At 46.2% G+C, this 14,482-nt stretch overlaps 1 protein-coding gene across 1 annotated transcript in view; it reads right to left on the bottom strand.

The window, feature by feature from the left end:
• Positions 1-949: 949 nt before the first annotated feature.
• The window catches only part of NANS (N-acetylneuraminate synthase), a 29,175-nt gene continuing 15,642 nt past the window's right edge, over positions 950-14,482 (bottom strand). The window contains exons 3-6 of the mRNA XM_067743852.1: positions 6,783-6,882; positions 5,832-5,986; positions 2,948-3,214; positions 950-1,180 (exon numbers count right to left, since the gene is read on the bottom strand). Coding sequence (XP_067599953.1) covers positions 971-1,180; positions 2,948-3,214; positions 5,832-5,986; positions 6,783-6,882 — 732 coding nt within the window. The 3' untranslated portion in view covers positions 950-970. The remainder of the gene's footprint in view (positions 1,181-2,947; positions 3,215-5,831; positions 5,987-6,782; positions 6,883-14,482) is intronic.

A 14,482-nucleotide genomic window follows, 5' to 3' on the forward strand; every position in this document is an offset into this window, starting at 1 on the left:
AACCAGGTCAAATAGATATGAACAAAGATTAAGAATTTGAAAGTACATTTGAAAATAATCATTAATCTCAGTATTGGTTCAAAAGAACAAAGAGGACTATGATAGGGAATCTCTGTGAAGGGTTCATGCTTCAGTTCAAGGAAGTCCAACAGTGAGGATCTTTTGTTAGCTGGGTTTGTAATTTCACGACGGATCATGGAAGGGCTGATTTCAGCATCGCCAGCATACTTACAAGTCACCACAAGCTGCAAATACGCCAAGCCCCACACTCCCCAGCTCCCTCACGTGCCCCACTGCACGTGTCACCTTCTGTGGTTTACTTTACTGTGCTCCTGGTTTATGGAGCATCTGTCCCCATCTGAACAGAAGTCCCATAAGGAGGGGATTCACTGCAGTATCCTCAGGCCCCAAAGCAGGGCCTGGCACATAGTAGGCCCTCCATATTTGTTTAAAGAAGGAATAAATGCCATTTCCCTCTCTTTGCTCAGAGCTGTGAGTGCTTTGGCATCCTCTGCCTGCAAAACACTTTGGCCAACCCCTTCTCTAATGCCTAGTGATGGCTATACAGCTAACTAGACTCAACCCCAGGGCGGGCAGGGGATAAGGAGAGAGAGCTGGAAGGAAGAGATATTTGGGGTCATTAGGGTTGGTTTTGCAGGCAGGAAGAAGGAAGGCTGAAAGGAGAGGGCCCATACAGCCAGCACTCACTCCTCTGCACCCTCACTGCCACTGGGCAGTGATGAGATGCTTCTGAGCCCACCGCCCCTTCTGGGCCAGCCAGCCTGAGGCAGAGGCCGCCCATATTTGCTCTCTGTATCCCTCCAACGGGCTTGACCCAGGGCCTGGCCCCTAAATGTCTGCTGTCTGGGTGGGGAGTGGATGAAAGCCAGATCCCCGGAGACCACCACTCCTGCCCCACGTCACCCAAATGCACCTGACGGCACCAGCATTCAGAGAATGGCACTTTATTTTAAGACTTGATTTTTTTGCCATGATTTTCTACCGATTCCTCCATGATGGTGTCGTCTTCTTCCACAGTGACCAGGACCTTCTTGCCCACCAGACTGAAGATATCTTCAGGAGGGTAGCCTTTGGGCTCACCCACCTTCACAGTGAGCATGTCCAGTGTTAGAATGGTGCCTTCCGGAATTTTCACTTTGGCCACCACAGACTTGCCCAGCTGTGGACAAAATTAAGACTCAGTGCCAGCCTCACAGAAATAGTTAGCACACGTTGCTTTATCCCCAAGGTCCCTGATCAGTTTTCTCGCACAAGGTTACCTGGATAGCAGGGACTCTGTTTTCCCCCTTTGGTGCCTAGAACAGTATCTCACACACAGCAGGGACTCGGCCAGTGTGGGGTGGACTCAGAGGAGGGGCCTTTATAATAAAGGACTCAGGTTATGTAGCCAAAGAGAGCCAGATCCGAATCCCAGGCAGCTGGGTACAAGCTGTGGCTGAGTTTCTCTGTAAAATGGGAAATAACAGTGTCTCTGCCCTGTCAGATGACTACAAGGATTCGTGATAATAATGTAGGTAACCTACCTGGAACATAGACTGCTCTCAGTAAATTAAAATTATGATTGCTTTTGTCATCGTCCAGTTCAGCATCACATTTTAAACATGGGGAAACGGAGGTCCACGGAGGGCGGGTAAGCTGGCCAAGGTTGCGAGGAGCCAAGATGAGAACCTGGGGTTCCTGACTCCTGGCCCACTGCTCGAGGGACACAAACCTTGTGTCCTCCTTGCTCAGTACAGTAGCAGTACAGAGGGCGCACAGACACTGAGTATGGAAGGGAGCCTCTTAGGAAGAGGCAGATAGGCTGGGCAGGTGAGGGGAACAAAGGAGACCTGAAGCTCATGACCAGTGTTTCTAGGTCTTGCCCATAGATGCTTTTCAACAAAATATCTAGTCCAATACTCTGCATCTTCCAGGTAAGGGCCAAGGAATCAGTTCTGGAATTTATGCCAGGACAAAAGGTCTTTCGGCGGATGATTATCAGATTCTGCATCCTCTGGTACCTCACTGTTTGCCCAGGGAGCCAGGAGGCTCAGAACCAAATTAAGTGCTCAACTGCTATAACTCTCATTCCAGTTTCTGGGCCAATTCTCTCCCCTTTTCTTGTATAAGGTAGTTTGTTTCTTTTTACTGTTATTTTAATTTCCTGGTGTATATGCATCTTTAATTTGAGGGCAGCAAGTAGGCCCCACTGGGATAAAAGAGCACTCCTCTAGCAGGCCTGGTGTTAGATCTTTGTTCTGGCCCAGACAGCCCGCAGCGTTTGAGGAGTGTCTGCTTCCCTGGCAGCCCCGGGACGCCTGGCTCTAGACTCAGAGGCCGAGCCAGGTATAGGCCATGGCTTCCGGGAAGCCCAGATAGTGTGCCAGGCAGCGCTCGCGGGCCTCCCCATCCCCTCTGTCTGAAGGTTAACGCTGCACAGCTCAAACTGCTCCTGAGGGAACGTTTGCGTCATCCCCCACCAACCCCGTGACAAGCCCCACCCCCATCCATCCATTGCCTCCCAGGCTTAGGGATGCCTTGACATAGCACAGGCCCTCCTCCCACTGCCTCATGGGGCCCCTCTGCCTGGATGTCCCTCAAGGATTACCTACTCCACGGGACCCCAGACTTGACCTACCCGCATGCCTCACGAGGGGCCCCGGACACCACCCCCCTTTACCCGGGGTCTAGAGCGCTGGGGCCAGAGGCTTCAGAGACTTAATGGAGAACTGTAATATGCCAGGGAACCAGAGAAACAGCTGAAGTTCCTTAAATAACCAGTTCCTCCCACTGCTAATATGAACTCCAAAAAACTCATAGGCTCCGAGCGACATCCCTGCATCATTCCACTGGCCTGGGCTCAGGTAGGGCTGGTACCAACTACCTCTCAGGTAAGTGCACGCAGCCCCCTCTCAACAGTGGCACCCGGCAGGACAGAAGAACGCACCTTCTCGTTGCAGGCCATCTCACAGGGCAGCAGCTGCTTGGTCGGGGAGCCCAGGGCCCTCTCCACGAGGCGCACGGACCTCACTAGCTCGGCCAGCTCCGCAGGCTCCAGCGAGGCCGAGTGGTCACTCCCCTTCCAGGTCTTGTCCAAAGTTATGTGACGCTCCAAGACCTTGGCCCCCAGAGCCACTGCGGCCACAGATATCACTATACCTGTTTCATGCCCAGAATACCCTATGGGAATGTCAGGAAAGAGCTTCTGATATTCCTTTAAAATAGAAAAAGGGAGGGAAAAAAAAGTTAAATAGTGTGGTACTTTCCGCATACATTCTAGAGTCAGGCAGATCTGAGTTTGAGGCCCAGGAAGCCTCCGAGGCTCTCTGAGTCTCTCCTTCCCAGGGATAGCAGTACCTGGTGGGAGCTGCTATGAACCTGTGGAGGGCACTCAGTACACTGTAAATGCTCAAAAATAATGGCTGCTGTTACCAGGAACACATCTGAAGAATGTTACACACTGCGCAAACCACGAAGAATAATAACAGAACTATAACCAAATGCCTAAACCCATTCAAAAAGCATCTGTCACATTTAATTAGCCTGAGCTGCTGAAAGCAAGTATGCTATATGCACAAATATCACCATCAATAATACATACAGCCCAATCTCGAAACAATCCTTTGGTGGGAATGCTAAATAATTAATTGGTTATCTATAATTCACTGGATGTGACGAAAGACATTCTAAGTGGAGTGAGCCTTGTCAGTGAGGGTGACCAGAAAGCTTAAGTACAGCAGAAAGACCCAGATGGGAATTAATAGAAGATAAGGATGGCTGAGTGGCAAAGGCCTTGAAAACCAGGCTTAAGGGTGTGTGATGGACAAAGAAGTGCAGGTTGCTAGGTCAGAGGACTCACCCTGCTGTGACAGGGGTGGGCTGGGCCTGGGGGGCAGGCTGGCAATTTAACTCTGATGGTGCCCTGCTCTAAAGAGAGAGGATGTGAGCATACCTCAGGTGGGGATGGAAGGGATATGGGGACCACACTTCACAAAGGAAGAAAACTGAGGAAAATATTTGGCATCAGACACACTAAATTGTTAATTACGGTAATCTCTGTGGGATGGGATTACAGAGGATGTTCATTTTGTATGTTATATATTTCAGGGCTGAATTTTTTTTTAAACCATGTTTAAATTTAAAAAATAACATGATTTAGAGATGAGCTAGAAATGGAGAAAAGACTACAGAACTGGGAGAGAGAGAAACTTTAGTTAAAAAGAGAGTAGTGTCATTTCAAAAAAGGTTAATTTTTTTTTTTAAGTTAAACATGAAGACTAAAAAAATGTATAAGAGCTTATATAATCATGGGGGGAAAAAAACCCGCAGAATGTCATATACGGTAATGAAAGAAAAATATAAAAGGAAAACTGGTTAATTGCAGTATCAGGATTGTGTGTGTGTATATTTAGAATTCCACTACTCTTACTATAATGTTTTTTGTACGATAATTACACACCTATATATTTCCAATTAATTATGTTTCGGGAGCTACCAGGAGGAATTGATAGAGATGGCCCGAAACAATAAGGGACAAAGAATTCTACTCCAGCTTTGCCACCAGGATGCTGTGAGATCTCAGGCCAGGTAAGGACTGGACCTCGTCACCTGTAAACCGACTGAAGTGGAACAGACAAAATGCTGGGAGAGAGAGAGCTCTCTCAAGGTTGTCACTGTAACAACTCTGACCCTCAAGGATACTCAGAATCAGAGAGCTGGTAAATAACAGAGTTGGAAGTAGGAAAAGCCAGAAGTTTCAAGAAGGTCTCCTACAACTCAATATGAAGAAAAATGGATTTCTATACACCAGTCTTCATATCTGCATTATTCACAATAGCCAAAAGGTGGAACCATCCCAAAATGGTTTTGTTGTGCTACCATCGCCACCATCCATCTCCAGGACTTTTTCATCATCTCAGAGTCAAACTCTATACTCATTAACACTAACTGCCCATTTCCCCCTCCCCCACTGACAGACAAAATGGGTATTTTGTTTGTCAATATGGAGAAAAATGGTGTATTTGTACACCAATGTTCATATCAGCATTATTCACAATAGCCAAAATGTGGAACCATGCCAAATGTCCATCAACGGATGACTGGATAAACAAAATGTGGTACATATATACAATGGAATATTTTTCAGCCTTAAAAAGGAATGAAATGCTAACACATGCTACAACATGGATGAACCCTAAAGACATTATGCTAAGTGAAAGCAGACACACAGAAGGACAAGTACTGTACGGTTCCATTTATTTGAGATACCTAGAGTAGTCAAATTCATAGAGACAAAATAGAATGTTGCCAGGGGCTCGGGGAGGGGAAATGGGCAGTTAGTGTTTAATGAGTATAGAGTTTGACTCTGAGATGATGAAAAAGTCCTGGAGATGGATGGTGGCGATGGTAGCACAACAGTGTGAAAGCACTTAATGCCACTGAACTGGACGCCAAAAAATGGTTAAGATGGTAAATCATATGTATATTTTACAAACACAAACCCACAACTCACTAAGAAAGCCAGCGATTCACAGAAGACGGACCGCTGATGGCCATTACACACAGGTAAAGAAAATGTATATGGACAATTATGAAGACTCCCCCTTAAATTTTATGAGAGAAATTAAGGTTGGTTTTAAGAAAACGTAATTTGTAATCTTTAGAATGTATCTGACTCCTTAACTGCATAGTTGATTCTAATTTGATTCTGCAACAGCAAGATCGTCAAAGGATGTTCGAATTACGAAGCATGTCAAGACTGGTTAGAATTTGGGCTGCATCTTCCCCACAGCAAACGGCCCAATCAGACAAGGGCCCTCCCTCAGGCTCACCGAGATGACGCACAGGTTGACGTCCTCGGGCTGGAGCGGGTACGCACTGGTGCACTGGAGGAAACAGAAGTTGGGGTTGAGGGGCTTCACAATCTGATAGACTTGCTTCATGGTGTCCATGGACTGCATCCCACTGGAGATGACCATTGGGCGGCCTGAGGGACCCAACACCAACACCATCATCACTTTCTTTTTAGGGGTTCTGACTCTCCCTTAAGCACACGCAGGGGTTTCATCATTCTACTGAACCCCGCAAACATCTCTTAAGCACTGTGCCAGCCACAGTGGGGGAACAGAGGTGAGCCTGGTGGGTTCCTGTTCTCAACCACGGGAAACGTAGACTCCCCTCACCCCCATAACACTATTGTTCAGCAAAGTGAACCCAATTAAGAGGAATTTCATACTCTTTAGAGAGAGATGAGCATCTCATTGGATTGAGGTTGCATGGTGTGGTAGGGTGAGCACTGCCCCAGGCTCAAGAGTGTGAGGCCCGGGGCGGCCAACGTCCTAGCTGTGTGTTCTCAGATGCCTCGTCAGTGAAGTAAGTAGAAAGCAGCAGCATCATATGACCTGCGTCAGTCCCAGGATTGTCATGAGGATCAAATGAGATCACTCATGTTGTAAAACCACTTCACAAACTGTGATGTGTGGAGGTTGGATATTATACCTACAGAATACTTCTCAAAGTCAGAGCTTCCTCTAAGAAGTTTGACACATACTGTCATATCCTTAATTTTATATAAATATTTTCTTAGAAATTAAAAATAATTTAAAAATTCTTTTAAAAAACTGTCTTATTTTTCATTTCTTTCCTTGCAAGTCAGCACATGAAAAAGTGGGAGTATAGGCTGACTGGAAAATCTGTCTTCAGGAGACTCCGGGGTGAAATTACTAGCGGGGTGAAAACATGAAGGTCTGGACTCAGATGTATGACAAAAATTAAACACTCACCTTTTCTGGCTGTCTTTTCCAGATAAGGGAAGTTGTTAGTGTCCCCAGATCCAACTTTGAAAAATGGAACATTCAGTTCATGCAGAAACTCAACTGCCATCTACAAAAATCCGAGAGGGAGCTCCTTTTCACGACTGTTCAGAAGCACTGTCCTGAAGACAGGCGAGGAGCCACATACGAAGAGAAAAACCCCTCTTGCCCAGCAAGAGGGACTCTCTCAACAACTTGAAAGCAGACACAGATTTGTTATGTCATGTCATTCAAATTCAAACATTCCGTCATTCATATCCACCCATCCATTTGTCCAACAAACATTGCGTGCTGGCACACACTGGCTATGAGCAACTGGAAAAGAATCGGAACCCTGGCCAGACCTTCCTTCCCCAGGGGCCTGGAGCCCCAGTAAACAAACGAAAAAGGGTCATGACCTAATCCTGACCCAGCAAAGCAGGCAGTGAGCAAGTGAAAGTCCCTCAAAGGCCTCATCCTTTCCTCAGGACCAAACAGCCGGAAGAGAGGCCATTTCAATCCTTGCCAAAAATGGAGCGTTTGATGGCCTAGCCCTGACACACTGATCCACAGCTGGCAGGGCCCATCAAACCCAAGCCCTTTCAGACCTCAAACTATGCTGCCCACAGAAAAAACGAACCTCAGTCACTTTTTTGGACACAACGTCACTGTTTGAGGTTACCTCTCTAGGGCCCTTCACCATCCTTACCTGGGATTCATCAATAACACTCAGGAAATTGGCAAATGTCAGCAAATGCTTGCTGAAGGAATCAGTGGACCACAAGTTTTAAGAATAAAATCTCAATTTGCTGTAAAATTACAATTTTACATTACTATTACTGTTTTCATTACTATTTTTTTTAAACTGAAGTTGAAAATCAGAAGTAGGGCGAATCAATGTCTTGGAACGTTTCCCAATATCTAAGTTCCATCTATTAAAATGCTGGCTGAGTCTCAGAAGTAACTTTGGAAGACTTGATTAGCTAGGTCAGTGCTTCTCACGCTTTATTACGGGCACACGAACCTGCCATGGATTTTGCCCAAATGAAATGCAAATTCTGATTCTGTTGGTCTAGAGTGGGCCTGAGAGTCTGCATTTCTTGTAAGTTCCTGGGTAACACTGCTGTTACTGCTCCGTGAATCATACTCTGAGTAGCAAGTAGCAAGGTTACCAGCATGAAAATCCAAAGGGCTCAGGGGTGGTAAGGAACAATATGAGAAGGCAATTCTGCAGCAGGTTCTTTAAATCAACCCACTACTGCCTGAGCTCCCTTCCATCTTCCCAGCAGGTGACGAGGTACTCCAATCATTGGTCTCACTCAGAGAATCACCTTCCTCATATGTTAATCCTCTAATAATGTAGGGGTTAGAGCTGCTGGTGATTCATACAGAGTGACCAACCAGCCAGTGAACAGTTCAAAGGCAGAAGGCAACCCCCTCGGTCTAAGAGACACCTCTCAGGATGGCCCAGGCGCCACTCCCCTCCAAGGTGCTAAGCCACCACTGCCTTCCCCCACTCTGCTTTATGTCTTCCTCGTCTCTCTCTTCCCTTCCACAGTTTTCTATGTCACTCTCTCCTGTGTACGTATCTCTCGTACTGTTAACCAGCCCTAAGGTGGAACTGAAAACCATTTGTTTTTAATATATTTCTTGAACAAAGTCTAATGTTCCCACCCTTCTCACTCCATCTGGCAGATGAAGAGTGTTTTCTATTTTAAGAGGGAAAACCCTATGCTAAGTTTTCGTCTGTAAAATGCTCTATTTGTGAGAGCATGGCTCATGATGAAAAAGTCCCCAAGGGCATAAAGAGATGGATGAGCCCACTCAGGAGAGGTGCAGAGCGCGCAGGGGCAAGGAGGGGCCAAATGCAGAAAACACACTTTGCAAAAGCTTACCTACACTACTGTATAGCCCAGGGAACTCTACTCAATGCTCTGTGGTGACCTAAATGAGAAGGAAATCCAAAAAAGAGGGGATATATGTATATGTCCAGCTGATTCACTTTGCTGTACAGTAGAAACTAACGCAATATTATAAAGCAACTACACTCCAATAAAAAATTTTTTAAAAGCTTACCTACACTGATTGTAAAATCTGCATGGAGCTCTACAATTTTCAAGTGAGGAAAAGGGGAAATTCCTGCCGGAGGAGAAAGGTGCATCTCGTTTTGCAGCCCTCCTGGGGAGCCAGCCCCATCTAGTGGCCATTTAGAAAACTGCCATTTTCTCAATCCTTGGTCCAGGAAGATCCCACATGCCACGGAGCAACTAAGCCCAGGAGCCACAACTACTGAGCCTGCGCTCTAGAGCTCGCGAGCCACAACTACTGAGCTCGCATGCCACAACTACTGAAGCCCACGCACCTAGAGCCCGTGCTCCGCAACAAGAGAAACCACCACAATGAGAAGCCCGCACACCTCAGCAAAGAGTAGCGCCTGCTCGCTGCAACTAGAGAAAGCTCGCGCACAGCAACAAAGACCCAATGCAGCCAAAAATTAATAAAATTTTAAAAATAAATAAGTAGAGAAAGCATTCTTTAAACATTAAAAAAAGAAAAAGAAAACTGCCATTTTGGATTAATCCCTGCAAACGGTGCCAACTTCCGTAGTAATCTGGAAGATACTAGCCTTCCATCCTGAGGCAATATTACTGTGCCCAGGGCCCCTCAGTCTAGGTCAGCGCCAGTGGCTGCCTTCTCTCTGTGGACTCCCTGGCTTCCTCTAGCCCTGCCCACGCTGCTGTCTGTCCTCCTTCCATCTAGGGGTACAATGCAGCCAGGCAGTCTCACAACTTCTCCTCCCTCCCACCCCACACATCATAAAGGCTTTCTGAGTCTGTCTGAAAGGAACTCGACTGAGTATGACCCTCCCTGGGCATCCAACTGGGTTAAACACACAGAAAACAGTCCCACTAGCAAACTGGTTTGGGTAAAATGCTGCATTGTTAGACTCTCCCTTAGAGGGTCCCAGTAAATACAATTGTCTAGCTATTTTACAGTGTTTCCCACACTTATTCTACTCAGAACCCTTATTTATTTGGGGAAGGGGCTTTGATTCTAAATTAATGAATTAATGAGGAACCCCCTTCCCACAACGTGTGCCCACAGAACCCCCTTTCCACATCATGTCCCATGAGAAATTTGGGGGCCCGCTGATCTAAGGGGTAACAGAAATGACAGGAGTGGAGCTGGGATTTTTCTAGAGCTGCTTCCACTCCCCTTGGTTTCTGGATCCATGGTGATGAGCTGGGGAGAACAGGGGGTGCTGGAGAGCTGCCCAGGGTGAGGAAATGATGAGGGGGGAAGCACGGAGCCATAAAGGCTGGGCCTGCCCTCAGCCCGGTGGCCCTGTCAGAGTGCACCACGACGTAGGCAGGGGGTGCCCTGTGGCAGAGGTGGTGGAGGAAAGAGGGCACCGTGGAGGCAGGCGCTGGGAGGGAAGGGCAGCTCTGCCGGAATGGGTCTCCAGGGGCCACCTCTATGTCACGGCTCCCATTTGCTTTCTCAACAGAACCCTCCATTTTGACCAGACACTGCTCATTTCAGTCAAGTTCCACATGCCTCCGTGCAGTTTTGACCGTGTGCCCTGGCAGTTTTCTTGGTCTTCACAAAGTTCGTTCCACCATGCCTTAACCTTTCCTCAGCACACAAAGACTGCCCTAGGACAGCACACAGAGTGGAGAAAATCGGGACTCAATAAATGCCTACTATCCATGAGGAAGTTTGGGTGGGTAAATACTCAGAGATACTTGCCAGGTAAACACAGAACAAGGAACCAACCCACCTCCAACAGCCGGGTAGACAGGACTTGCTGGTTTGGCAAAGGGACCTGGCCGGCAAAGAAAATTAACTCTTGCAAAGGCTCTTAAGAATGCATTTCTCCTTACTGCCTATGCCCAGGTCAGTCAGGAGACTAGTGGGGAACAAACAGCATTCTTAGGAGAGAGGAGCCTCCCTGCTCTGTTAGTGTGAAGCAGAGAAAAGGGTTCTGAGCAACAGAACAGCTGTCATTCAGTGGGTGCAGATCTTGCACCTCCTAGACTCACCTCACTGGGTCCTCACTGCAGCCTCTGGGGTGGGCATCTTGATTACCCCGTTTTTACAGATTGGACACGTGTGGCTCAAAGAGGCTACATGACCAGCCCAAGCCCACCGATCAAGTGCTTAGTACCAGGACCTGAACTCAGAGGGTGTCCGCAGAGCACGCGTTTATACACCAAAGAGAAGTGCTTCCTGGGAAACCAAGAGGGTACCTGCGGAGAGTCAGCCCCAGCTACCAACACCCAGCCAGGTTCCTCTCCTTCTCCCACCTGCTCCTGATTCCCACCTCGAAGCCACCGGGGAGTGAAAGACCTAAAGAAGTGACTTCCTGAGCAGATGCAAGGAGATGCACCCCCTTCAGAGTCCACAACCGGGAGCTCCGGTGCCTGGAAACGTGTACTGGACAGGAAAGTTCTCATCCCAAATCCAAGTCACCTTAGTGACACTATCTCTGATTCTATGCTGGCTCAGGACAACAGAGCAGGGAGAGCCTTTGGATAGCAGCTTGTTCACACACAAAAGGAAATGGAGGCCCACAGCAGGGAAGGGACTCTTCCAAGCTCACACTCAGAGCAGAGCAGGGCAAGGACCCGGATGTCCCGATCCTCAGCCCAGGCTGTTTCCTGAACCGTAACTAACATCGCTAAGCGCTGGCTGTGTGCTGCGCTTTACATGGGTGATCACATTTAATCCTCATAACAACCCTACGAGATGGGTTCAGCTGAAGAAACAGAAGCACAAAGAAGGTAAATAACCTCCACCTGGACTCAGCAGGCATGACGGGCAAAACCATATTCAAACTCAAAATGTGACCCCAGAGTCTGTACACTTAACCACGGGCCCATCCAGCCAGAGTCTGCGCTAGAGAGCACTCTTAGTACTGAGGACTCTACTGAGTTTCTGTTTATGCAGGTTCTACCTATTCATATTTACTGAATTAAAATATGTTAAGGGACTTTCCTGGTGGCACAGTGGTTAAGAACCCGCCTGCCAATGTAGGGGACACAGGTTCGAGCCCTGGTCCGGGAAGATCCCACATGCTGCGAAGCAACTGAGCCCGTGCGCCACAACTACTGAGCCTGCGCTCTAGACCCGCGAGCCACAACTACTGAAGCCTGTGCACCTAAAGCCCGTGCTCTGCAACAAGAGAAGCCATGCAATGAGAAGCCCACGTGCAGCAACAAAGACCCAATGCAACAACAACAACAAAAAAAATTTTTTAAACCAAGGATTTTTTTTTTAGATTTTAAACTTTTTATTTTGAGATAATTAATAGCTTCACATGTAGCTGTAAGAAATAATACAGAAAGAACCTATGTACACTTTACAGTTCCCCCCAGTGGTAACATCTTGCAAAACTACAGTGTAATATCACAACTGGGAGGGTAAGGTTGATAGAGGCCACCGATCTCATTCAGATTTCACCATTTTCAAATGTACCCATCTGAGTGTGCTCGTATCTAATTCTCTGCAATTTTACCACGTGCCCAGACTCACGCGGACCACCACCACAGCCCGATACGGAGTTATGCCACCACTACAAGGCTCCCGTCATGTTACCCCTCTATAGCCACATCAACCTCCAAGCCCTCCCCTCCCTAACTCCTGACGACCACTAATCTGCTCTCCAGCTCTATAATTCTGTTATTCCGAGAATGTTAAATAAGCAGAGCCGTACGGTATGCAACCTTCTGAGAGAAGCTTTTTCACTCAGCACAATATCCCTGAGATCCATCCAAGCTGTGGCAGCCATCAGTTTTCACTCCTTTTTATTGCTGAGTAGTATTCTGTGGTGTGGATACGCTACAGTTTATTTAATGATTCATCCCCTAAAGAAAGTTTGGGTTCTAGTTTGGGGCTACCACAAAAAAAGTTGCTATGGACACTCATATACAGATTTTTGGGTGAACATAGGTTTTCATTTCTTTGGGGATAAATTACCAAATGACAACTGGTGGGTCACATGATGAGCACATGTCTAGTTTTATAAGAAACTACCAGTATACGTCAAGTGGGTGAATCGTACACTATATGAATTATATCTTGATAAAGTTGTTTTTAAAAAAGGAAAGAATTTTCTAGAATGTACCGTTCTACATTCCCACCAGCAATGCACGAGAGGTCCATTTTCTCTGCATCCTTGCCACAATTTGGTGTTATCATCACTTTTTTTTTTAAGATTTAATTTTATTTATTTTTGGCTACGTTGGGTCTTCGTTGCTGCGCGCGGGCTTTCTCTAGTTGTGGCGAGCGGGGGCTACTCTTGGTTGTGGTGCTCTGGCTTTTCCTTGCTGTGGCTTCTCTTGCTGTAGAGCACTGGCTCTAGGCGCACGTGGGCTTCAGTAGTTGTGGCGTGCGGGCTTAGTTGTTCCACGGCATGTGGGATCTTCCCGGACCAGAGATCGAACCCGTGTCCCCTGCATTAGCAGGCAGACTCCTGTCTCTTGCGCCACCAGGGAAGTCCCATCACTTTTTATTTTAGCCTTTAGCCATACTGATAGTTGTGCAGTGATATCACATTGTGGTTTAAAACTGAGAAATGTTTAAATTACAAGAATAGACAAGCATAAAAGAAAAAACTAAAAAATTGGACATCATCAAAATTAAAGATGTTCGTGCTTCAAAGGACACCATCAAGAAGTGAAAAGATACCCCACAGAATGGGAAAATTTTTTGCAAATCATGTTTCTGATTAGGGACTTGTATCAGGAATATGTAAAGATAAATAACCCAATTTTAAAACTGGCAAAGGATCTGAATAGATATTCCTCCAAAGAAGACACACAAATGGCCAATATGCATACGAAAAGATGCTCAACATCATTAGCCATCAGATAAATGCAAGTCAAAACCACAATAAGATATCACTTCACACTCACTAGGATGTCTAGAATCAGAAAGACATGTAATAACAAATGTTGGTGAGGATGTAGAGAAATTGGAACCCTCATACATTGCTGGTGGGAATGTAAAATGGTGCAGCCACTTTGAAAAACAGTCTGACAGTTTCTCGAAAAAAATTAAACATGAGCTACCGTATATACACCCAAGAGAAATGAAAATATGTTCATATAAAACATGTACATGGATGTTTGTGACAGCATTGCTCATACTATTCATACTAGCCAAAAAGTGGAAACAATCCAAATGTCCATCAACTGAGATGTGGATAAATAAAATGTAGTCTAGCCATAAAATTGAATGGTATTCAGCAACAAAAAGGAATGAAATACTGACACATGCTATCACATAGATGAACCTTGAAAAAATGTTGCCATGTGAAAGAAGCCAGACACAAAGGACCACATATTATCTGATTCTATTTACATGCAATGTCCAAAAGAGGCAAAACTATAGAGATAGACAGGAGATTAGAGGTTGCCTAGGGTTGGGAGAATTGAGGGAATTGAGCAATGACTGCTAATGGGTATAGTTCTTCCTCTTGGGGTGATAAAAATGTTCTAAATTGATTGTGGTGATGGTCGCACAACTCTGTGAATATACTAAAAACCACTGAACTGTGCAATTTAATTGATTGAACTGTATAGTATGTCAATAAAGCTGTTAATTAAACACTGGGAAACCAAAAAATTCATTTGACTTGCTCTATTGATATATTCACTTTATTGCGGTGGTCTGGAATTGAACCCACA

This window comes from Pseudorca crassidens, chromosome 7 (assembly GCF_039906515.1).
Source record: "Pseudorca crassidens isolate mPseCra1 chromosome 7, mPseCra1.hap1, whole genome shotgun sequence".
NCBI lineage: Eukaryota > Metazoa > Chordata > Mammalia > Artiodactyla > Delphinidae > Pseudorca > Pseudorca crassidens.